The sequence below is a fragment of the Hemicordylus capensis genome, chromosome 2 (assembly GCF_027244095.1).
Source record: "Hemicordylus capensis ecotype Gifberg chromosome 2, rHemCap1.1.pri, whole genome shotgun sequence".
NCBI lineage: Eukaryota > Metazoa > Chordata > Lepidosauria > Squamata > Cordylidae > Hemicordylus > Hemicordylus capensis.
The window spans coordinates 14,784,595-14,810,455 of NC_069658.1; the positions used below are offsets into that span (position 1 = coordinate 14,784,595).

General features: G+C 43.5%; 1 protein-coding gene across 7 annotated transcripts in view; it reads right to left on the reverse strand.

The window, feature by feature from the left end:
• Positions 1 to 25,861, reverse strand: part of MYO5B (myosin VB) — a 390,467-nt gene that overhangs the window by 33,119 nt on the left and 331,487 nt on the right. For 5 of the 7 annotated variants that reach the window (XM_053303356.1, XM_053303354.1, XM_053303357.1 and 2 more), the window contains 3 exons: positions 18,043 to 18,108; positions 12,615 to 12,860; positions 9,964 to 10,064 (listed from right to left, as the gene is read on the reverse strand). In XM_053303356.1, the coding sequence (XP_053159331.1) occupies positions 9,964 to 10,064; positions 12,615 to 12,860; positions 18,043 to 18,108 (413 nt within the window). Of the gene's footprint in view, positions 1 to 354; positions 433 to 9,963; positions 10,065 to 12,614; positions 12,861 to 18,042; positions 18,109 to 25,861 lie in introns of all 7 variants that reach the window. The other 2 variants (XM_053303361.1, XM_053303355.1) reach the window with 2 other exon arrangements.

The following is a 25,861-nucleotide window of genomic DNA, read 5'->3' on the forward strand; positions in this document are numbered from 1 at the left end:
GGGACAGTTGCACCCTCAATTATAAGCAGGCAAATCAAGCTCACCCTGGAAAACTGGAATTCATTCAGCCAACTGGCTAACCAACCTTGCCCAATCATATACCTTCCACTGATCGCTGGTTCATAATTAAGGTTATCCATTTGTCAGCCTCCACTCCCACAAAGAGCTACTGACGGTTGCAGCCCAACCAGCAAGTCTGGCTCTGGGATTGGAACCTCCTCCAAGCAATCCATTCGGGGCATTTGTGAATTATACCTGTTTCCAGCTGTAAATGAAAGTGAAGGGGAGGAGAAACCTTGGAAAGAGATGGAAAAAGGGTCTGCAGGAGAAGAAAAAGAAGAAAAGATATTTGACCTGGCAACTTGCTTTAGACCCTGATAGGCCAAGCCGAGTTCTCCATCTTCATTCAGATACCCCCAGTCCTCAGTCTTGCTAGAAAGAAAGGGCAGAGGAAAGGGAAACAAGGCGGACAGGAAAGAAAGACAAAAGAAGAGTCAGCTACAAAGAATGGAAAAAATAAGGAGTTCTCCATCACACTCAAGCAGACAGGCACACAAGCTCCAGGATGGGCCTTTCTCTCCAAAGGCTGTAGTTCTGCGCAAACATTATAAACAATGCATGGTGGGCAGGATCGTGACCATACCTGCCAGCCCTGCACTCTTGGTATGCCTGACATCCATATCCGTATAGGGGTCTATAGAACTAGACAGCTATGGAGATGTTCCAACTGATGTGTGGAGAACAGGTAAAATGACAAACTCTCCTCCTCCCCAGGGGTGCAGCAAGATATTTTTTACTGGGAGTGGGCAGAGACAAACAATGGAGGGCAGAAGGATTGGGGGGATAAGCCACTATCAAGGAGGTGTCTGGCAAACGAGTGAGCAGAAAGATCGTTTGGGGAGCTGTTGCCCCTGTTTGCCTCTCTGCTCCTCCACACTCTGATTATAATAGGGGTTTCCCAACCTGTGGCACTCCAGATGTTGCTGAAGAACAACTCCCATCATCCCCAGCCAGGAAAGTATTCTGATTATAACCTTTGCACAAACCTATTCTAAAGTTTTTAGAGGAAGAGATGGTAAATACTAGGAACTGTGTGTCTCAGGTCCATCACCTAGCTTCATATTTGCCTATTTTGTAGTTCATTTGTTTATTCCTTTCCCCATGTATCTGCTAGAATAGCAGCCCACACAAGGTAAGCAAAACCATCACCGCCCTGTGCCTCAGCATAATCAACACATGCCTGATTTGCAAAAGAGCACTGCCCATTGTTTTAGGATATCTTGCATATTATCCGTTACCGTAACATCCTGATGCAGGGCAATGGTGGCCACTTTACGGTCACCATGGCAAGTATATTCTTTCACTCTGTGAGTGAGATAGGTTGAACCACACCCTGAAATGCTGCAATCGAGATGGTTAAAAGGTATTCTGATTTTCTGATACTGGCATCATCTTCACTGTACTTTTAGATGGCTACCATACGTATCTTCTGAGTGTTACAGCTATGCCTCAAAGCAGAACAGAAGTAAAAGTAAGCTGGCCTCCCCAGGTGATTGTAGCACCAAAGAGAAAATGTGTATCTCATGGAAGGTATACCAACTATCATAAGGGTTATTTTATTTTATTTAACATATTTTTATAACACGCAAAATGCAAGTCTTAGGTAGTTCACAACAAAACCTGGCTGCCACATTCTGGACCAACTGCAGTTTCCGGACTACATACAAAGGCGGCCCCACATTGAGCACATTGCTGTAGTCAAGTCTGGAGGTGACCAGCAAGTGTACTACTGTTCTGAGGTCATTATCTCAAGAAATGGATGCAGCTGGCGTATCAGCCAAGGCTGATAAAAGGCACCTCTGGCCACTGCCCAACCTGGGACACCAGGGAGTGCTTTGTGTCCAGAAGCACCCCCAGACTGTGTAACTGTTCCTTCTGGGGAAGTGTGACTCCATCCAGAACTGGCAGATCAAAATAATCTCCTGAGTTCCGACCCTGCACAATAAGTACCTCCACCTTATCTGGATTCAGTCTCAGCTTGTTATCTCTCATCCAGCCCATCATCACCTCCAAGCAGGCATTTAGGGAGGTTATGCCTTCTCCTGATGATGTTGACAGATTTGGGTGTCATCAGCATACTGATAACACCCTTCATCAAATATCCTGATGATTTCTCCCAGTGTTTTCATGTAGATGTTAAACAACATGGGAGACAATACGGAGCCCTAAGGGACACCATACCAAAGTTCAGATTTTGAAGAACAACAGTCCTCAAGGGATAACATCTAGAATCTGCCCGAGAGGTAGGAATGGAACCACTGCAGAGCAGTGTCTCCCACCTCCAACTCCCTCAGACACTCCAGAAGGATACTATGGTCAATAGTACTGAAAGCCACCAAGAGGTCCAAAAGGACCAACAGAGTCACACTTCATCTGTCAATTCCCAACTGGAGATCATCCATCAGGCCGACCAAGGCAGTCTCCACCCCATAGCATCACAGAAGCATTTATGATCTCTACTAGGCCTTCTACAACAACTTCCCTGCCAGACAGTATAAGCCATATCAGGCAAGAGAACAGGTGGTAGGCCACACCACTCCAGGCCGCTTGTCCTCATCCACACGAGTCACAAACTGGAACTGATCCAGCCTGACCACATAAATGGAGTCACTGGACACCTCCGATTCATATACCGCAGTAATTGTGGGTTCTAAATCCAAGTCAGCCCAAATACGAGGGATTTTATCCACACAAAAACTCATTAAACACGTCACAGCAGGTAAGAGATGGTTCCAAGTTCTGATTCCAGGGAAGAGGGGCACTTACTAATCCTCTCACAACCCTGAACAACTCCGTGTTGCTGTTAGGCATTACTGTTCCTGGTTTTGTTACACAGTTGCTATGTCAGCCACTGGTAGTCCCATTTGGGCTATCAGAATACCGAATGGCATAGCCCCCTGGTATGTGGGATATCAAGTATGCCAGTTCAGCATTTGCAAAAGTCTCTCTCTCTCTCTGGTAACAAGCTAAAATCCCTGGAATGTCCAGAATTAAATGAACTCCAGGGGGTGCCCTTAGCCTTGAATAAGAAGTCTTGTACAATGACAAATCCTGAACATTTATAACTCATTGACCAGCATTTGCAAATGGAAAGCAGTTAAAGCTTACATCCATCAACGAAGAAAACCCCTCTGGAGGCATCGGTCTTAAATCTGTGCTCTTAATTGATACTGCCCTGCCATTTATGAGCTCACCTGACACTGGGATTCATTCACACAGATCTATGAAGGAGGAAAAACATTCACATCTCATTAGACTGCAGCAGAAGAAAGGCAACTCCTGGGCAGCACGCAATGTGCAAAACTATTTTAAGGGACCCAAATCCATTCCATATTACAGACTGCAAGCAATTCAGATACGCTAATAATGTGAGTTCAAGACAGAACACTAGTCTGGCAGTTCCCAAATGGACTGGCACCCAAGCAAGCTGGACAGTGGTTAAGGGCCTAGAACTGAAAAGGAAGCCCAGTATGGACCCTTCTCCCAGCTATACCTTCTAAGACAGTGGTCTGCTATCTTGTCACTATGGCAAGGTTTATTTCCCAAATGTTTGGCAATAACAAAAAGGCTCCCCCCCCCCGCAATTAGTCTGTTGAAAGAATCTGGAGGGGAAACTAGGAATGGGTTTTGTGTTAAATTTGTGGGTTTTTGTGTGTGGCCAGTTCTCCTACTGGAAACAAATTACTGGGATGAGCATATATAAAGACACACCTTATTCCTTAATTTGAAGTACATGGCCACTCCACCTATGCCACTAATTTGCACCTGGCTCTGGTGATAGACCTTAGGATTCGAACAACCTACTAACTAGATTCCACAAGCCTGAAGTCCACCCATCCTGCTGTGACTTCCTGGTGACCCCTTTGGGAAAGGATTCCATAATTATTTACCAGATCTCAAATTTGAGTTCCCAGATGGTGATTTGAGGATCTCAAATTTGATTTGAGGATCTCAAATTTGAGTTCCCAGATGGTGCTGGACTATAACCTCCTATCATCACCATTACAGCCAGGGAATGATGGGAGTTGTTGTCCAACATAATCTAGATACCCAAATCTGAGAACTGCTGGCTTAGGCAAAACATTTACAGAGCAAAATGATAGCTGAGTTGACTGCAAGTTGAAAGCTGACAGGGTCTAGGGAGTACTATTACACAGAGATAACTAATTACTGTCAAACAGATTAATATTTAGTTTGCTTGCTGTAAACATATTAATGTTCCATTTTATCTATTCAGCCACCCCACCCCTTCTTTATTTTGTTTTACTGGATAAATTGATGGGAGGATATTCACCAGGGCGATATAAATCTCTCTCTCTCTTATTGTAAAAGGAAGACACAAATTCAGGGTATTAGCTCTCACTGCGGGAAACCTGTAATCAAAGAGGAATCATGGCTGAGAGTTAAAACACAAATTTAGCAGCTAATGTGGGTGACAAGATGCCAAGAGAACAAGGATCTGTATATATTAGCTCATTTCACAAAGAAAAAACTGATTTTCTTTGCACTTTTTCAGCCTCAAGGGAAACAGACTGACAGCATTTGTGTTAAATGCCTGTCCCCTGCATGGTATATAAACGATTTCTTTGATGTAAGTCAGTCTTCCTTCCACAGATAAAAAGACCATCCTACTTTTGAAGCTCTGATATCCAGGGTGTTTTATTAGCCTTTGTAGACGGTGAACTGAACTACAGCCTTTGGAAAGAAAGGCCCATCCTGGGCCCAAATCTTATGCCAGTAAGCTCCAAATCCTGACACTGGATACAATTATAAGGTTTACATATAAACTAACTCAGAGCTGGTTTTGGTGAAGTCGATGAAGTGCTGAACTTGAGCTTACGGGGAGTGGGTCAAATTCCAATTCACATGATACAGCCCCCTTGCTGAAATTAAGTAGGAGGCTTGCTCAATGTTAAACTGGGCCAAAAATCCACGTTTGACTTTTGCCCAACTTTATAGTAGTAGGCCTGGCACCTGAAACTATTCCCAAAGCAGCCTCAGGCTCTTGGGCCTGTATGACTGTTACTACTACAGATGCTAAAAGATAAGGCTGATTTCTCGCCTGCATTTGACTTCTGCCATAGCCACAGGGAAAGTTTATGCTCTTTATGCAAAAAGCACTAAGTATAACTGGTCTTGAAAAGTGTCAAAAGTCATGTGATAAAGCTGCTTCTCTGAAATTTTTGCTGAATATCATTTATCTAGTGAATGTGGGACCATCAATTGGCTTTATTCCCTTTGAACGGTGCATTTAAACTTTCTTTTTATTGTTTTGTAAGTCTGGGGAAAAGAAATAAGAACTTGAGAGATCAGATACCTGGCAGGGAGATTCCAGTAGATGTCTGCTTGGAGCACCTCAGTAGCAGGACATCTTTGAAAGCATCACCTTGATGCCCCCTCTCCCCCTACCTTGCTTCTCCTTTTCTTCTTCATGTCTTAAACTCCTAATCTCATCTTATTATTCCTCTATTCCCTTCCTTCTGAGGCCTTAACTCTCCCATGTTTAACCTCTATGATGTTCTTCAGCTTTTCCCCTCCCTGTAGCCATTGGCCAACATTCTAGTGAATGAGCAAAATTACACTAGCCCAGGGAGTTTGCACAGTTGCATTAAAGCTAAAACAAACAGGGCATGACAGGATATGCAATCCAGAGTTGACCGCAATGACCTGTTGGGGCTGCTACGCAACTTCAAAGGCAGCCCTGACAGTGTAGCAATGGGGCTGCTGTGGGATGCTAAAAACCATTTCCAGGCAGCAGGAGTTCAGCACTCCATCCACTAGAAAACATGGAAGGGGTGCTGCCCGGCTGCCCAGAAGCTGTTTTTAGGCATTCTACAGCAGCATTGGGGCTGCCTCTGAAGTTGGGCAGCAGCCCTGACTGTGGACTACGCATCATGTTGCCCAGGGATTTGCGCAACTGCATAAAAGTTTCATTTAAAACCAAAGAGACATGCTTCAGTTGCAGGAATGCAAGCATGCTTGTGGTAGCACATCGTAAGTCAGGAACAGCAAGCAGCTAGTAGTGAAACATCCTTCCACACGGGCTTTGTTAGTAAGGATGTCAGCCACTGTTCTCAATAGTCTTCTACAGATAATCACTATGCTTTCTCTTAATCAGTATTGTTCACTTTCCTGCTGGCAGGAAGGCTACTCTCTTCCAGCCCAATATTACCAAGTCTTCTTCAATGGCTTTTAAGGTAGTTATCATTTTCCTTGGGATTTTAGAGCCATTTTTAAAGTTGAGGGAAGGAGGTCATGTAAGGAGGCAAATAGGGATAACAGCACAGAAGTAGAGTAGGGCTTACAGAAATATTTACTTTATAAGCTTTTGTCATTTTTATTATTAGCAGCTCTAAATACTGTTTGGCATGCTTATATTCAAATATAGCACAGGTTCATCTTTTCACCATTTGTGTATCATCTATATACCTCATTTGCCATACTATGTTTCATATGCCATATTAAGCTTCACTTACTAAGTCTTGCTTTCTCTGCCATATTGTTTTATTATCTTTGCAAGCTCATTCACTCATTAAGGACACATTTGCTTTCAGATTTCAGTCAAGTTGCTATTACTCTATATTCTACACTTATTGTGTCTCACATTTCGATAAACCACTATTCCTTTGTTTTAGTTCAACCTGTGTAATAGCATTCCCTGTGTCTGTAGACACATCAAGCATTTAGCCACAGTGTTTGACCCACTGGGACACTGAAAGACTTGATTTGCAGTCAGTGCTGGGATGGATCTCATAGCAGTCACTACCTGCCAAGCGAGCCCCTTCAAGTTCCGATAGAAGAAAGGCAGAATATAAATCTAAGAAATAAAGACAACTTTGGGCCAGTCACTCTCTCTGACTCACCTATCTGACAACGCTATTATTCTGAGGGTAAAATGGAATAACTCATGTACACCACACCCTAAGCTAATTGAAAGAAGAGGTGGGGTGTAAATATAATAGATGTGCAAAGAAAATCTTCATAGACTGACTTTGCATAATTTCTTCCTGGTTTTCAAAGAGGAAATATTATAATGGAAGAGGGCATGAGAGAGCACAGGAATGAGATGTGTGTGTATAAATGTAAACAAACAAAACAGGCAGTAGAAATTATAGACACCTCTCCTACATGAGCCAATCAAAATTCAGCCTCCCCAAACCCCTGCCTTCCATCCACCCACCCACCCAGCTCTTTAGCCCCTAAACACCCTTCCAATATTATCTTGAAATGCAATTATCTGGCCTGCTGGTGCAAAGAGAGGGAAGGGAGGAAGATTAAAAAACTCTACCCTGGAAAACCCCTGGTGGGGTTAAACTCTCAGCCCCTGCAGAGAAAGGGCTAGAGCATCCTGGGTGGAAGGTTGGTGATCCTTCTCCATTAGAGGTTATCAGGGGTGTGGCAACTTTATGTCGCTCTAACAGAGCAATTTCTCTTTGCAATTCCAACTGAGAAAAAAATGTGGGCTTCTACTTCTCACCTTTTATGTGAGGCAAGCATTACAAGCCACTGGCACTTGCATCCAGGGCGGAGTCCAGCAAGCTTTGCTGGCACCTCTCATGGGCAGTAGGACTGGAGATAGAAGAATAGTAGCCAGTGGAAGAGGTTCAAGGAAAAAGGACAGCTCAGTTTGATCCCTATTGACCAAATTGGCCCTGATGATCAAACCGGCATATACAAAAAGCAAGTCTTGAGCTGGGGCCTGATGCATGACATTATTATTATTATTATTATTATTATTATTAATATACACCCCCGCAGTGATGTTGATAGGCTATACCTCCCTCGCAGCTCAGGTGGAAGAGGAATGCTGCAAGTCCATCAAACAGTAGAGGAGGAGAAAAGAGGCCTTGAAGAATATATCAAGGACAGTGAAGAAGATGCACTTAAAATGGTCAAGAACGAGAAACTATTCAACACCAATGAAACAAAGCAGGCCTATAAGAAAGAACAAGTCAAGAACCGAGCAGAAAAATGGAGAAATAAGCCCCTGCGTGGTCAATTTTTGCACAATATAAGTGGAAAATCAGACATCACCAAGACCTGGCAATGGCTTAAGAATGGCAACTTGAAGAAAGAAACAGAGGGTTTAATACTGGCTGCACAAGAACAGGCACTAAGAATAAATGCAATAAGAGCAAAAGTAGAAAAATCCACAACAAACAGCAAGTGCTGCCTTTGTAAAGAAGCAGATGAAACAGGGGACCACCTGATCAGTTGTTGTAAGAAGATCGCACAGACTGACTACAAACAAAGGCATGACAAGGTAGCAGGGATGATACACTGGAACATCTGCAAAAAATACAAGCTACCTGTAGCCAAACATTGGTGGGACCATAAAATTGAAAAAGTGGTCGAAAATGAAGATGTAAAAATATTATGGGACTTCCCACTACAAACAGACAAACATCTGCCACACAATACACCAGATATAACTGTAGTCGAGAAGAAAGAAAAACAAGTGAAAATAATTGACATAGCAATACCAGGGGATAGCAGAATAGAAGAAAAAGAAATAGAAAAAAATCACAAAATACAAAGATCTACAAACTGAAATTGAAAGGCTGTGGCAGAAAAAGACCAAAATAATCCCAGTGGTAATTGGTGCCCTTGGTGCAGTCCCAAAAGACCTTGAAGAGCACCTCAACACCATAGGGGCCACAGAAATCACCATCAGCCAATTACAAAAAGCAGCTTTACTGGGAACAGCCTATATTTTGCGACGATATCTATAATAACCAACAGTATTGATGATAAAATTCAGCCATCCCAGGTCCTTGGGAAGGACTCGATGTCTGGATAAAACAAACCAGTCAATAACACCTGTCTGACTGTGTAAACAAGAAATAATAATAAAACATATTTTTATACATAGACTTAAGATTAATGAGATCAATTCATTATGTACCCAACTTGCAACTCAACTTTATCATGGCTGTAAAGTTGCTGAAAAAAGATTAAAGGATGACACAGTTGGTGTCGGTTGAGCTGCATGCATGTTAAAGTAACCCCACAACTCCTTCATTATATGTCTAGTTCTGCACCAATCCATTCAGTCCAGTTCTCAACACACTCATTTGGATTCTGCGAACTGACCTCAGACGTTCAGATATTGCAGAGTTCATTAACCTTCAACCTTCAGAACTGCCTTTATAAAAAGAACATCCTCTTCTCTCCATGTTAAGCCTTTGCCTATCCCTGATGAAATGTTTCCAAGTTGTTCTGAACAACCCACAAGGCCCAGAAACATTAAGAAAAAATTAGAGACCCAAATACTACTTCAACAAATAGCAGATTCTATAGTTGAGTGATGAGTCTATAAAACTAGCCCCTTCACACATTATAGAAAGCTGCTGTACATGAGTACAGCAGTTAAAACTGGGCCGGAAGCCCTGCCTTGGCCCCGTCAGTCATTTGCAGTAATGCACTGCTCATGGTTAGAGCGGCGTTTAAAGAGGTGGACACCATATCTGTGATGGCAGGCATTTTTGTGATTGTGAGTGCAGGCGCCTGAAACTGGTATGGAGGAAATATCATGGAAGCACCCGCTATCATTGATATGGTGTTCATCTCTTCAGACGAATGCTGCTCTGTGAACAAATGACTGATGTGAACAAACGACTCTGATGTAAACACACGCCTGCCACAAATGACTGACTGGGCAAGACTTCCCATCTCGTTTTAGCTGCTATGCCCATGTATAGCTGCTTTCTATAATGTATGAAGAGTGCTATTGTGTATAGTGTGATGCTTTTGCAAGAGGAACTATGGGAATTTCTTTATAAACATCATCACAGCTGGCTACTTGCATCAAGCAGTGCTTCCTTATATTACTTGGAAAACAGTAGAAGGCAGAGCTCCTGATTAATCTCACCATTCATAACAGATCAACTAAGACAGGCTTACCGGTTAGTCTGACACACGCCATGATAAGCCTCTATTGCGTCTTCTGGATCCACGTGCTTGTCACTGTTTGGCCAGCTGGTCTGCATGTTGATCTTTGACTCCTAAAACAAGTTCACCATGAAATGACTTTTTGTCTCATTAAACAATTAACATTTTTCCAAGGGCTACTAATTCTATTATACTGATCCATTTATACAGCACTTTTAATTTGCAAAGAGATTTACAATCTTTATCGCATTTGCCACAAGGTAAATTCAATGCCCGAAAACAGCCATAAAGTGAAAAGGAAGGGCCCAGTGGAATGCAACCTAAGAGAAATTAAGAGGACAGATTGAGAGTACAGCCACACTACAAACCTATATAAGCATTATACTGATTTAGTGGTCATGGCTTCCCACAAAGAATCCTGGGAATTATAGTTAAGTGAGGGTGCTAGGAAGTCTTTATTGGAGATTCCCCTAACTCCTCTCACAGGGTAACTCCTTGTTCCCAGGGTTTTCTGGAGAGATGGAATGGCTATTAAAGTACTTTTAAAAATCTGTGGGTATAGATACAGTCAGAGCCAGCAAAATGCAGAGGTAGATTTGCAGGGTGTGTCCTAGAATATGACATGAGTAGTCTAAACCTCAAGGCCCAGGAAAGGCCTAATTTTGAAATTTGAACTAAAATGAGAAAGTTTTATTAAGAAACTTAATAAATTAAGTTTATTAATTTGTTAATAAATCACAAATTATCCAGAATAGGGGAAAGCAAGAACACCAGCTACATCAGCCCAAGTTCTCCTTGAAGTATTTTCTTTCCTCACAAATCTCAAAAAGCCATACACAAGAATGCTGGCTTACCTTTGACATAGAATTTGTGATTCTAAGAAGTAATCCAGAAAGTAATGTGATGCAGCCAACACAGTCCTGAGAAACCCAACTTTTAACCAAAAGTTAAGCAAATCCAACTAAAGGGAACAAGCCTCCGGCTTAGTAGAGGAAGTAGTAGAGGACGTGAAAGCACTAGCAGCTGAAAGTGTTATGGAGGAAGGGGCTTCTAGCAACCACAGAGATATATTGCCTCCTAAGTATATCCTAAGATACCTGCTGGGGATGGATAGGGCCAGTTGCTCTCTCCCTGTTCAATAAAGAGAATCAACACTTTTAAAACGTATCTCTTTGCTCAGTTAGCAGGGGTAGCCATGTCTTTAAAGTGTTATATAAACTACTAGGCCTTACTGTCTCATGACCAATATCCAACTTACTCTCCATGAAAATCAACTGGGACTCTACCTGCAACCTCCAGGTCTGTAACTCTTGCAATGAACCACACAGTGCTACATAGTGAGGAAAGGGAAAGAATATTGCCCTTCCAGGTCCTATGTTGGTTCCATCCCCAAAGCAGACCATTGGCTTTTACAATCCTCACCTGTCTATGAATAATTCTATATCAGGTCTGGATCTTTGTCAAGGCAATGTCAGAATCTTCCTCAAGTATTGCGGTCTTTCTGCCTGTCTCCTCCCTATGGGGGTCTGGGGGAAATGTTAAAGTTTTGTTTAAAATCGCCTGCTTGCCCATTTCTTTTGTGGGTTGGGTGCAGTGTTCCCTCTAACAGAGATTTTCAAATTAGTTGATATAGTAGTTGACTCCCAGCATCCGCAGTTGCAATGGCCTTTGGCTGGGGGGTTATGGGAGTTTTAGTCAACAACATCTGGGAATCCCTGTTAGAGGGAACACTGGTTGGGTGATAGATAGCACCCATCATGCCCTTTGGTGTCCCTAGGAGCTACCCATGGGGAACAAACGTATGTTTCGAGTTTCCCCATTGTTCCCTATGGCCAGAGCAAGCTGCACTCGCGGAGTGCACTGCACACACAATTTTTGCAAACCATTTTGCAACCCTGCCTTGAAAAACACTGCAGAAGCACACAGTAAAAGGGAATCTGCCCTTCCCAACATAGAACACTACACATTTCAAACATAGTCCAAAAATAGAAAAAAACCACTGGCCCAGAATCCACTGCTAGCCACAGTACCTGCACTGCTGTAACATCATTGGCACAAGTTGCTCTCTCACACACAACTATGACTCCTTACGTTCCTAGCACTGCCACAGCTGCCACAGCAGCACCCTTAGCAGTAAGCACAGCCATAACCTCAACTAGAGCAACTGCCTCCCACTCCCTTTGAACTGATTTTGAAATTCCCTCCTTTTATGTTCACCCCTCCCTCCTCCCCAGTCAATGTGGCACAGTTGCCCATGACAACACTTGATTTGTAAGACAACAAGCCAACCAAAAACCAAGGAGATTGCAAGCCAATCAGAAGTCAGTGTCAGAAGACCAATCAGAAAGGGAAAAACAGGCTTCCAAAATGGCGTTTGAAACATTTTGATCAAAATGGGGTTGTTTTGTTCCGAGCTTGAAACAGGCCCCTTTGAACTAATCATCCTGAATGCTGAACTTGCAGGATTTGGCTTTCCCCGATTATGGATTTTTAGAAGTCTCACTGATCATTCTGGATTCAAAACAACTCAACAGAATCGTCATGAGGATTTTGATTCTGAACTTGCTGTAAACCAGTGTGCCCAACCAAAGTGTCATAGTAATAGCTGGCAAGATGGTGGAACGAACACACAGACACACAGAAATGCAAGGATGTTGCTTTACCATTACCATATTTCTGCCTGAATCTTTTTGCTGGGCTGCCTTTATAATCTGTGTCCTTAGAATAAGCACCTCTTCCTTCCGCACTTCCAGCTCTTCATTAGCTGACTTGAGCTGATTCAGGAGCAGGCTGTAACTGTCCTGGACGTCATTGGAGGAGTTGTTCTGAGCCACCCGGTCCACTATAGCTTTCCTCAGCTCGTTAAGTTCATTTTTCAGTTTCTTGTTCTCAGATTCTAACTCTTGCCTCTATTAAAAATGATATTTGGAAGAGTGATCCCTGCTTGATACATTTCTATACAACTGCTGCTTTTATTCCTTCAAGCACAATTCAAGTTACCTAAAAGCACTACTGAATGCTCAGCTACATTCTGAGAGTTCAACTGTGAACCAGACCGCTGTGTGCACTTCCGAATTAGCTTTAGTGCTACTTGCCCTTTCTCAGGTGGTCTGGCCTGTAAATACGCAGGTGTCTGGAACTTGCAGATCGTTTCAAGTACATAGAAGTAATCTCCCTTGGCAGGGATCAATGACTTTTTCTATTATCTCGTCATTATAATTTTTTAATTGTACTTGTCATCTTTGACTTTTTTTTTTTTGTTGCAAGCCCTTTTGGGTAGAAAATCGGCATACACATTTATTAAATAAATTCAGGGATAGCAAGGTGCTGGTGGAGTCCTCCCTTTTATCATATCTGATTATTGTTTGGCAGTATAAATAGCTTTAGTTATTATGGAGCTATTAATGGTCTTTTAAAATGCTCTTAATACATATTTGGTTTGCAATTTAATCTTGAATGTTTGGACTTTGTTGTGATTCTTTCCCCCACTCTCCATCTTTTCATAAAGGTTTTTTTTAAGTGTGCCATCAAGTCATTTTCGACTCCTGGCGCCCACAGAGCCCTGTGGTTTTCTTTGATAAAATACAGGAGGGGTTTAGCATTGCTTCCTCCCATGCAGTATGAGATGATGCCTTTCAGCATCTTCCTATATCACTGCTGTCTGATATAGTTGTTTCCCATAGTCTGGGAAACATACTAGTGGGGATTCGAACCGGCAACCTTCTGCTTATTAGTCAAGCATTTCCCTGTTGTGCCACTTAAGGTGACTACCTTCATAAATGTGCTCCTGAGAAATTCTGGTCTGAACCATGAGATGGCAGAGAGCATCTCCCTCTCCATGGGCATGAGTGGATGAGGGGTGGGTACAAATACAAGATTCACACCAACTTGATATTCACTGTCTCCGCTGTTGTGACTTCTAGCCTGAATCTACACTCTCCTGCTTTCAGTGTGGTGCCCTCCTGCCTCATTTCTCACCTTTAATAGGATTACTTTTTAAAGGGATTATTTAATTTTTCAAAAAGTATCAAGGATAAATTAAACATTGCAACCAAGGGTGGGGGGAGGAGAAAGGTAGCCTCTATACTCCCCTTTCTACCCCACTGGAAGGATGTTATTTTTTTTAAACCCACACCCAGAAGGAAAAAGAACATTGTATTAGGCAAGTGGGAATCAAGAATGTCAATGTCTAAAGGAAAGCTTTAGACATCTAACAATGTTAGTAGTAGTGGCAGCTAGAAATGGACACAGAAGATATTATCCACAATTCCAGGGACTGCGATCGATGGCTTTTGCTGGCCGCCAATCTCCCAATCACATGATGGAGAGAGAGATTAGTAGTAGTAGTAGATTCTGACTTATTCTGCCCTCACACTGTTCAGTATGTTATATATACATCAGGTTCCTCCACATGACCAGGAACCTTGAGATCACCCAGGGTTCCCATTTGCAGGGAGGAGTCCAACACACATACAGCTGTACACCGATAGAGCCTTTCACAACTCCAAGCACAGAAACGTTGGGAGGCACAGCTAGTGGGTGCGTTGGCACAAGGGGTGGGACAGTAGGAGTTACTCAGGGGTGGCCTATTCATGAGGCAAGTTGAGGCAGATTATTGGGGCACCATCAGAGCGGCACGATCTCCCCTGCTGTCAGCACTAGAGCAGCTCTTTTGGACCAATCTGATGCTTGCAAACTCTGCAATGAGCACCTTGCAAGGCTTTCAAGCAGCACAAAGAGTGAAGAGGAAGCTGCTAGCCACATTCTCTGCTGGCCATATACTTTCAGACTTGCAAGGGTTTTGAAGGGGGGTTGGTCCCCATCAGGAGCATGAAGCAAGGCAGCATTTTGCACCTCACCACAGGCACCTCAATACCTCGAGCTAGCCCACGTCCTCCTCCATATAATCTGCCTCCTACATTCACTGAACATATGGGGGCTCAACAAGTGAACAGCCCTACGGACAATAAGATCTTGCTTCAAGATCACTGTCAATATACTTCAGAAACAAATTTGGTCTTCTGTGGCTTGCTGGATTCTGTACTGTGCCTTGCATCTTCCACAAAATGTGAATTCCTGAGAACCTTACCTTAGTCTTCACTTTTTAAGGGAGTTTCTAGTCTTCATGGTTATAAGAATGTATTTGAAAACTGGCGGGTTTTATAGAGACAGTAAAATAACCAAGAATTCGGAAGCACAGCTTTTGCTACCATTAGGTCTACCATTGTGTCGGCTCCCAGTATCCATCCTGTACAATTTGCCAAACACCTCCTCATGCCCCTAAACCTACAGTTTACTCAGTTTGTTCTATGGGCAGCCCAGTCCTATTTGCAAGAAAGAAGCTTCCCATTGGGTACAATTTTGTAAAAAGAGAGTTTATAAAAATTTATAATTAAAATACATTTATACTTCCCATGTGGAGGGGCAAGGGATGTGAATGTAACATGATCACCAAAGTGCAAGTTCTCGCATTAAAAAGATAAAATACATGTATTGATTTTAAAGGAAAAGCTGTTCAACACTGATCAAATCAAATGAAAAATCTTTTTCTCCACCCTCTCCTTTGGGTGCCTGAAAGAGAAAATCTTTCAGTTGATGCACATTAAAGATTTATGTTGAAGTTCCAAACACCTCACACATTAATCATGAGCTAAGATACAGAAAGAACTCCATAATACAGTTTCTTAAAAAATAGCAGCAGCAACCTCTTGTACTGGCTAAAAAATAAAATAAATAAATAAATAAAAAGAGAGAGGAAAGAACAAAATCTATGTCACAGTCTTTGGAGTATTTTGCACACTGAAAGGCAAATTTAGGAGGGGACCATGTAGGAAATTAACTACATTGCCAAAATGGGAGGCTGTGAATGGAGAAAATAGGCACCTTGCCTTGCCATCCAAAATGCATCTAATGTTGTTGCGTGTGGAGCATGGTTAGGGCTCCACCCATCCCTCTGTGTCAAAGTCAAAGTCAAGATACTATCAACCTCCACCCAGCAGAATCTTGCTCTCAGGCATTCCCTTATAATAATACCACTTCACATTTGTATAGCTTTTTGAGTGTGGAAGGCTCTCCATGTGCATTATTTTGATATAATCCTTACAACACTATAAGGCAGGGGCAGACAACCTTGTTTCTCCAGCTGTTGTTGAACTACAATTCTCATCATTCCCAGCCATAATTTATAGAGGCTAGGAGTGATGGGAATTGTAGTTCAACAACAGCTGGAGAGACAAGCTTTATACCCATATTACAGCTGGAAACTAAGGCTGAGAGAAAGAGTGGCTTATCTAAGGCCACCTAGAGAGTTTATGGTAGAGGTGAGATTCAAATTAGGCAAGTCCTGATTCGCAACTCAGTCTCTTTGCCACTATGCTACACTCAACTCTTCATGCCTACTCAAATACGCACCGTGCTATTATTTGTATCACAGAAATTTTTGCAATATTCCAAAGATGACTAAGACAGATAAAGCCTAGTTGACACAAAACAGCAGAGGAAGTGGTAGAACAATTCGTGGACTGTACTACTTGACTTTGTGCAGGGCGGATGGGGGACAATGACAACAACCTTGTTGGAAGTGCTTCCATATTAAAAAAAACCAAAAACCTGTACACATGTAAATCTAGATGCCAGGGGAAAGAGTTCTAGCCCTGCCTTTTCCTGGATATTAGTTTTGTTCAGAGGGCAGGGAAGTATTTTTAAAAAAAAAAATCTGGAAGAACATTCAGTCATGTGATCTCCACACCTTTCATTAAAAGCAGTACAGTCCAGGAAAGTGGCATACATGCAACCTTATGAGAAAGGAGCAAGAGCGATCTAATACTGCATGGGGAGGGGGAAGTGATTTTTGCTTTTCTTCCCTCCTCACAAAAGCCTTATAATAATTATTATTATTATTTTGCATCCAGCAAGATGTCAGAGGGCAGTGCAGCCCTCATGGACATCTTCCTGGGCATGAACAGGACTTTTGTGAGAGAAGAGAAACAAAAATAGCTCCCGTCCCCATGTGCTGTAGCTGCATGTGCTCCATGTGCTGTTGCTTAGATTGCTCCCTGCAATCCTTGTAAGGCTAAAGTAAAACTGAAAACCAGTTTCATTACTTTTTTCTCATATTTTTATGACATTTGTCAGCCAATCATAGCTGTTCTGAAATAGCCTACAGCATCTGTAAAATACATTAAGTTAAAAATACAATAAATTTTTAAACATACAGAACAAAACAGCAGAACATGAAAATACAGAAAACTAAAAGGACCACTGAAATCAAGGAAGGAGTGAAAACCTTCCGAAAAGGGAATGACTTAGTCCAGGGGCTCTCAAACTTGGGACCCCAAAAATTGTTGGACGTCAACTCCCATCATCCCCAGTCAGAATGGCCGAAGGCTGGGAGTGATGGGACTTGTAGTTTAAATCTAGGAACCCAAGTTTGAGAACCCCTGTCTTAGTCAGTCTCCTAAAAACGGGAGTGGGGGCAGCCATCCCAGCCTCTCTAGGGAAGACGTTCCATAGAGTGCAGACTAGCATGGGGAAAACTCTTTGTCTGGTCACCACGTGCAATACCTCAGAAACTGAGTGCACTTACAGCAGGGCCTGTCCTCCAGACAAGGCACAGGAGCAAGTATGTGGGAGGAGGCGTAGCTACTGCTATCCAGAACCAGGTTTAATGCTCTAATACTTTGTATTGTATGGGAAACTCACTGATAGCTGGTGCAAAACTGCGTTCTACAACCTCATCTGCTGTATGTACAAACCAGGCCTAAGTAGTAGAAGGGAGTCCCCCAGCCCTAACAATGCACATCTGAGCACTCAGTTCTAAGAGCAAAATGGTTATACACAGGGCACAAAATATTTTGAATCAAGATGGGAAACGTTTCTGAAGGATCAGCTTGTGAACAACATACTCCTTTCTGTCAAAACCAATTAGATTCTGGAATAAAAGGTCTAGCAGCTGCCCCACAATCTAAAAAAAACCCCAATGGAATCATAAAGTGTTAAAAGGCCCTTTCAGACCATATACATTTGCAGAGGCTGATATCAGCCAGGCATGGGGGAGAGAAAAAAAAACCCTCGTTCCGAAATGTCTTTTACCTTCAGACTGTTGTACTCTAGATCTGTATCACGGTCCAAATCCATTTCGTTCTTCATTTCAATTACCTGGATGGATTAAGAAGACAGAAAGAGAGAGATTTGATTTGACAACAGACCAAAGCAAGCTGAGGTTTTGATTGCGGCTCTGTGTCACCTTACAAAATCTGTTGTTTGCTGGCAGTGCAATTTGGCCATGAAAAAAGGAGGCTGCAAAGAGTGAAGGGTATTTAGTACGCACAGAATGGATGGGAAAGAGAGAGACAACAGAATGGCGCAGCAGGGACACACAGAGAGGGAATCCTCTTTTTGATGTTTTGTTGGCCTTTGTATTATCTTCTACTTGCCAACTCGGTTCTTCCACGTGTGGACAGCTGAGGAGACAAAGAGGGATGCTAGCAGGACTGGAAAGGACCTCTGTTGAGAGCACAGGCCCGCCCATCCCAACCTTTCAGAAAAATAGCCCAGGGTCAAAATTTCCCCTCACTCCTCCCTAAAATCAAGGAGGCCAGAGGGTACAACACACAAGCGTCCTGCAAACTGCCAAGGAATTAACTTGGTCAGAAAGGTAAACTAGAATAGTAAAGTGTTCTTCTCTTATTTCCTTTCCCCCCTTCTGTCTTCTTTCTCTCTCTTTCCCTCTATCTCTCCTTTCTTTTCTCATTTTCCCCAAACCATAATTGGTGGCAGGTTTAGGAGGAGGGATATTGGGGGCGGGGGGGAATGTAAACTATCAGGCAAATGGCATAGATCTGCAGAGCAGTGTCCATGGACTGAGGAAATTTCCCTTTGTCTAGAGAAGTTTTCTTAGAAGAAGGGAAGAGAATATTCTTTTAAAAGAGGGGAATTTATCTGAAAACAAGCAAGTTGTGGCCTATATTCAACGTGTCAGCACCTGCGGAATTTCCCCAGCACCTGTGAAATTTAGAGCAGACTGAGGCATAATTTAAGTTCAGGGCTGAACCAACTTCTGCCCTCGTTTTGTGTTTGTCTGCATGCGATTTGAAAAGGCACCTCAACATTTTGGCAATTTTCGGCATACTTATTATGAACAGACTTGCAATTGGGATGTAGCTGTTCTCAGCACCATCTGCCGCCTCCTCCTCTTGTGCCCTCACTCTCTCCCTGCTTAATTTGCTCTCATTCCTGTTTCATTTCAGCGGGCTGTGGTGACCCACATGCTTTCTTCCACAAGTCCCCACAGCAACATCATATGAGACGTAGCACCTGAGACGTTGTTGACAGAATAATGTGGGATGCTGCAGCCAACTAGTTTAAATGGAAGGGGACAAATGATGCCAAGGACAGTGAGGGCAAGTGAGGGTAAGGGCAGTGAAGGCAAAGCAGGAAGATGACAGTATGACAAATATTTATATACCACTTTTCAACAAAAGTTTCCAAAGCAGTTTACATAGATAGATAGATAGATTTGAGAAGCAGCAGCAGCCAGGAGAACAAAAAACATTGAAATAACGTGACTGTTTGATTCCAGGAGCTCTGAATGCACCAATTGTGACGCAAATGTTGAAATTAGGAAATTATGATGCTGCCTTATTAAAATGGAAGTACAGCAACAGTACAGCAAACTCCATTCTTGTGAAACCCCTTGTGTTTCTGTGGTGCCTGGATGTCCATTAATGGCATAATGGAGGATGTGCAAAAACTCTGCATGGGGGATTGCATTCTGTTGTTCTATAGTCTATTTGATGTCCTGAATTAAAGTGCTTGTAAAACACAGGCTATTTTTCTTTGTTTGGGTAGCTGCTTTTATTTTTTTATTAAAATGAATAAAAAATTAATTGCTAGAAGAATGGGAAGTGGTATTCTACCAGGACTCTGGTTGCAAAGAAAGTTCTTTTAAATAAAAGATTCCCTTTCCTTTCTGTTCCAGAAAATAAACAAGAATTATTCATTTGCAGGACAAATACAGCCTATATAAAGGGAACCTCCCAAAGGGGTATCAACAGCCACTGAAGGAGAAGCAATTTGACAAACTGGTGGGCAGAGGTAGAAGGAACGGCCAACATCCATAATACATACATACCCTATTTACCTGAAAAGAAGACAATTCTGAATTTAAAATGATCCCCTTTAAAATATCCAGATTAAATCCAGATTATATCTGTATTCCAAAAAGGAAGAGGACTCTGTATTAAGACAAACCTCAGTTTATTTATAAACAAGACAGCTGGCAAATGACAGCCAGCACTGCACAGCGCTTATCTGAAGGGCTGAGCCCTGGAAGAGTGAGGCCGGGTGGGGTGGGGGGTGATTTTGCAGCTGCTGGAGGAAGATTTCCAGCAGCCGTCTTCCTGGATGCACCTGTGATATGTATGTAATTCCCAACCATGTAGCTGGAAAAACTGACAATTGTTGAGGCAAACAGGACGATGTTCACCCAGCCCTGTTTCAGCCTGTTGGCACTGGTTAAGAGGCAAACATTTTGACTGGGGAAGGCCCTGTCCTTGTCAGTCTCAAGTTGATTGTAGGGGTGTGCAATTCGGGTTTTCGGTGATTCGGTTCAGGACCCGAACTGAATCACCCCCGTTCTGTTCTGTGCCAGAATCTGGGCTACCCGAATCACCCCGATTCGGTTCGGATTCGGATTAAATCCGAATCTGAATTGATTCGGGTAAGAAAAACGGGTCCCAGGGGCAAAATAGTGGGGTGGGGTGGTAGTGCTCAATGGTTGGAGGCTACCACCCAAATTTCAGGGAAATTGGGCAAAGGGCTGATTTTTGGGGAATTTTTGACGTTTTAGTGTCTTTGGGGCAGATCGGGGGCATAGCGTGGGATCTGGGCAAAAAGAGTGGGGTGGGGTGGTAGTGCCTAATGGGTGGAGGCTACCACCCAAATTTCAGGGGAATTGGGCAAAGGGCTGATTTTTGGGGGATTTTTGAAGTTTACGCGTCTTTAAGGTTTTCCCCCATAGAGAAGCATTGAGGTGTCAGCAAATGTATTGCTTCACACGGGGGGCAAAGGGGTGGCCTAGAGCAGTGTGGGGTTGGTGGTAGTGCCAGGTAGGGTCAAGGAAGCTACCTGAATTTTTTCCAAAGGATTTCGGCAGAGGGCTGATTTGGGGGGAATTGTTAAAGTTTACGTGTCTTTAAGGTTTTTCCTCATAGGGTATACATGGAGCTTTCAGCAGCCCCATAAGTGCACTTGGGGGGTGCTGGGGTGGCCTAGAGCGAGTGATAGTGTAGTGCACATAGGGTGCCAACCACCCCCATGGGTTTCTAACCCATGGGGTACAGGGTTCTGTTGTTTCAGAGGTATTCTGAGTGTGGATTCTATGATAGCAAATTAGAGTGGATTCATGGTGTTTCATTGAAAATCTCATTTGCTATCATAGAATCCACACTCAGAATACCTCTGAAACAACAGAACCATATACCCCATGGGTTAGAAACCCATGGGGGTGTTTGGCACCCTATGTGCACTACACCACCACTCACTCTGGGCCACCCCAGCACCCCCCAAGTGCACTTATGGGGCTGCTGAAAGCTCCATGTATACCCTATGAGGAAAAACCTTAAAGACACGTAAACTTTAACAATTCCCCCAAAATCAGCCCTCTGCCCAAATCCTTTGAAAAAATTCAGGTAGCTTCCTTGACCCTACCTGGCACTACCACCAACCCCACACTGCTCTAGGCCACCCCTTTGCCCCCCGCGTGAAGCAATACATTTGCTGACACCTCAATGCTTCTCTATGGGGAAAAACCTTAAAGACGCGTAAACTTCAAAAATTTCCCCAAAATCAGTCCTCTGCCCAATCACACTGAAATTTGGGTGGTAGCCTCCACCCATTAGGCACTACCACCCCACCCCACTCTTTTTGCCCAGATCCCATTCTATGCCCCCGATCTGCCCCAAAGACACTAAAACGTCAAAAATTCCCCAAAAATCAGCCCTTTGCCCAATTCCCCTGAAATCTGGGTGGTAGCCTCCATCCATTAGGCACTACCACCCCACCCCACTATTTTCCCCCTGGGACCCAAAATTCGAGCTGATGTCACATCAGACCTTTTTGCATTCAAATCAATGGAGGTAAAAAGGCGGGAAATTCAAAGAGACGTCATCCCGAATCACCCGAATTTTTCGGGCACGAATCAGGGGTGATTTGGCTCGGCCCTGAAAAATATCGGGGGACATCGGGGGTGATTCGGTTCGGACCCGAAATTGCTCGTTTCGGGCACAGATCGATCTGTGCCCAAAATTTTTTGCACATCCCTAGTTGATTGTACTCCTTTGTGGGCTCTTCAGTTCTGGAAAGGCAAACTTATTTTTGTCGAGAACCACCCATACTAATCTGCTATTTTTACAGGTCACCTTTGCAGCTTGTATGTGGGTTACAGCCCTAGGGCAGGTAAAGCCTGGTCTGGCCCACTGCCTCTGAACACATGAAGCTGCCTTAGTCAGATCTTTAATTGGTCTAGCTCAGTATTCTCTGCTCTGACTGGCAGACTCCTTTCTCAGCACCGCTTCCTGGGATCCTTTAAATTTTGGGTTCTCAAGCTTGGATCCCCAGATTTTATTGGTCTACAATGCCATCATCCCCAGCCAAGGGATCACAGGATTTCTAGTTCAACATCTGGGACCTAAGCTTGAGAACCCCTGCTTTAAAGGGAGATGCCAGAGACTGAATACAGGCCCTTCTGAATGCAAAGCACATGCTCCGCCACTGAGCTTATGGCCCTCTCCTCCTCCTGCCTCAGTTGCCAAGGGAGGGAGACAAAACAAAACCTAGTGGTTCTGCCACTAATAGGCACGGGGTTCTGTGGAAAGTGTCTGCTTGGAGCAACCCAGCCCACAGTTTTCTATGCCTGCCTCTCTTCCACTTTCTATGCTGTGCTGGGATTGGATTTTAACAGTCGCTCAGCCTTTGCTAAATATAAGAGAATCACCACTTTAAAAGGTGTGTTTTTGCTCAGTTGCCATAAAAAGAGATCATAAGAACAGCCCTGCTGGATTAGGCCCAAGGCCTATCTAGTCTAGCATCCTGTTTCACACAATGTCGCACCAGATGTCTCTGGGGAGCCCACACACAAGAACTGAGGGCATGCCCTCCCTCCTGCTGTTGCTCCCCTATAACTGGTACTGATTAATCTTGCCACAAAGGCTGGAGGTGACCTATAGTCACCAGGCTAGTAGCCATTGATAGAACTGTCCTCCATGAATCCATCTAAGCCCTTCTTAAAACCACTTTTAAGGTGGCTTTAAGATGTGGTGGCTGTCACATCCTGTGGCAGAGACAAGATGTTGGTGGAGATTTTGCTCATTTTCAAGCTTTTTCTTGTGGGCCTTCACATCTCTGTGAGGCAGGTAAAATATAATCTGTAAATTTTAACTAGGGACCGGACATTGACAGATTTGCCCAGAAACAACCAGTGAAATTTCCCACCTGAAGTGGGAACCTAGAACAAAAATCCCCAACAATGTTCAACACTACCTGACAGAAAGGATAGGTTCAGCTACAGCTGCCGAGGCATCATTCTTTATACTCTGTAAGTTTTCTAAGAGGATCTCTCCAAACTGAGGAAGCGGGCAACAAAATGACAGATGCGGTTTAATATTAGCATGTGTAAAGTGATGCATATTGGGGGGGGGGGGAGAAACCCACATTCACATATACGCCGGTGTGGAGATAATTGCATGGTGTGGAGATAATTTCTTTTCCCTCTTGCATGACACTAGAACCAGGGGTCTTTCCATGAAACTGGTTGCCAAGAAATTTAGGACTGACAAAAGGAAGTACTTTTTCACAGCTCACAACACATAATTAACCTATGGAATTCTCTGCCACAAAATGTGGTGACAGCCACCAGCCTGGATGGCTTCAAGAAGGGCTTAGATAAATTCATGGAGTTCAAGCCTATCAATGGCTACTAGTCAAAGGGTTATAGGCCACCTCCAGCCTAAGAAGTAAGATGCCTGAAAATACCAGTTGCAGGAGAGCAACAGCGGGAGAGGGGATATGCCCTCAGCTCTTGCTTGTGGGCTTCGCAGAGGCATCTGGTGGGCCATTGTGTGAAACAGGATGTTGGACTAGATAGGCCTTGGGCCTGATCCAACAGAGCTGCTGTTATGTTCTACATAGCAGGAAAAGCTGCATATTTCCTTTAATTAACAAACTTTGTTCTAGCATCTTTCTGAAATACAACTCAGCTGTGTCTAGGGGTGTGCATGGAACCGCCAACTGCGGTCCAGCACTGGGGTGGGGGGTAGCTTTAAGAGCGGCGGGAGGATTTACTTACCCCTCCCGCCGCTTTCCCGCTCTGGCGCCGTAATCTTAAGAGTAATTGGGGCGGCAGGATACCTCCCTGCCGCCCCTTCCCCGATGTTGCCGAAAAACCTCCCAGGAGTGCTTTGCGCGTGCGCATGTCACAGAGACATCGTGTGCATGCTTCACGTCTCTGTGACGTGCGTAAACCTCCCGCCGCTCTTAAAGCTACCCCCCACCCGGAACCGAACCACCCAGGTCCGGACCGGTCCGGGCCCATCCCTAGCTGTGTCTATAGCACTATGTACACAGATATTCAAGTTAATGCTTCTTTTTCACTAACTGGCCTCAAATGAACAAAATCAAGTTCAGGAATCAAAATTGCCCACAGGTCCGGAAAATAGAATCAATGACACTTTGGGCTCATGATGGCTGAGGAAGAGAGTCATTGCCAGGCCAATTAACCCTACAGCGAGATCAATCATTCCAATACTGATTGTGCACTCTACTGATTGCAGAGCATATCTTCAGGCAGAGATAGGCAGTAATAGAATACAGCATCATAATTACACATGGATTTATAACAGAGCGGGGAAGTGACTTGCCTAGCAACTTGTTGTTAGTTCGAATCCCCACTGGTATGTTCCCCAGACTTTGGGAAAAACCTGCATCGGGCAGCAGTGACATAGGAAGGTACTTGAAAGGCATCATCTCGTACTGCACGGGTGGAGGCAATGGCAACCCCCTCCTGTATTCTACCAAAGACAACCACAGGGCTCTGTGGTTGCCAGGAGTCAACACCGACTCAACGGCACCTCAACAGACAGATGACATGGTATGACCAGGATATGTAGATCTTAGGATCCAGGTCTGGGATGACAACAGGACACAAGAACAGTAAAGAGGCATCTTTGGACATCCATTAGCAGGGAGATTCCGATGTTAGGGGGACATTAAAACATTGATCCTTCACCTACATTTTGAAATGGTACAGTCACTGTACTACCTGATTTATCTGAGTGTTAACTGGGCTTTCATATTCTTGTTTGTTCTGCAAGGAAAATAAGTTGCATAAGTTTACCATATGGAGGAAAAACCATGGTGAAGGTGGCCCAATTTCTGAAGGTTCCTGTTCTCAAATTCTTTTGGAAAACAGTAAGGAAAACTAGCTTAAGAGTAGGAAGGGATTGTATGCCAATCTCGAAGTAGGTTTCTTGTTGGCCTAAATTTCACTTTCCATTTCATGTTCAACCATGTAACCATCAGCCACATTGCTTCCCCCTTTTGTCCCACAAAAATCTGTTGATTTCAATTTCCTAATTCAGCATCTAGTTAGAACTTTGCAACACTATATGCACTTTGGGCTTTTGCAATGCTCTGAAAATGTTACAACCTGTCAAAGAAAGGAGGGAGACACAGCATGTAAAACTTTTATGATGTTTGTGGGCCATTTTATAATCTATGATGACCTCAACTTTCACGTTATGTTTACAAGTATGTTTCTAGTTCTTGTCGCTTTGGAGGTGTAATAGTCATGCAATTCAAAAGCTGCCAGAGCAAAACAAACAAACAACAAGAGTCTTGCAAGCCTAACCATTTA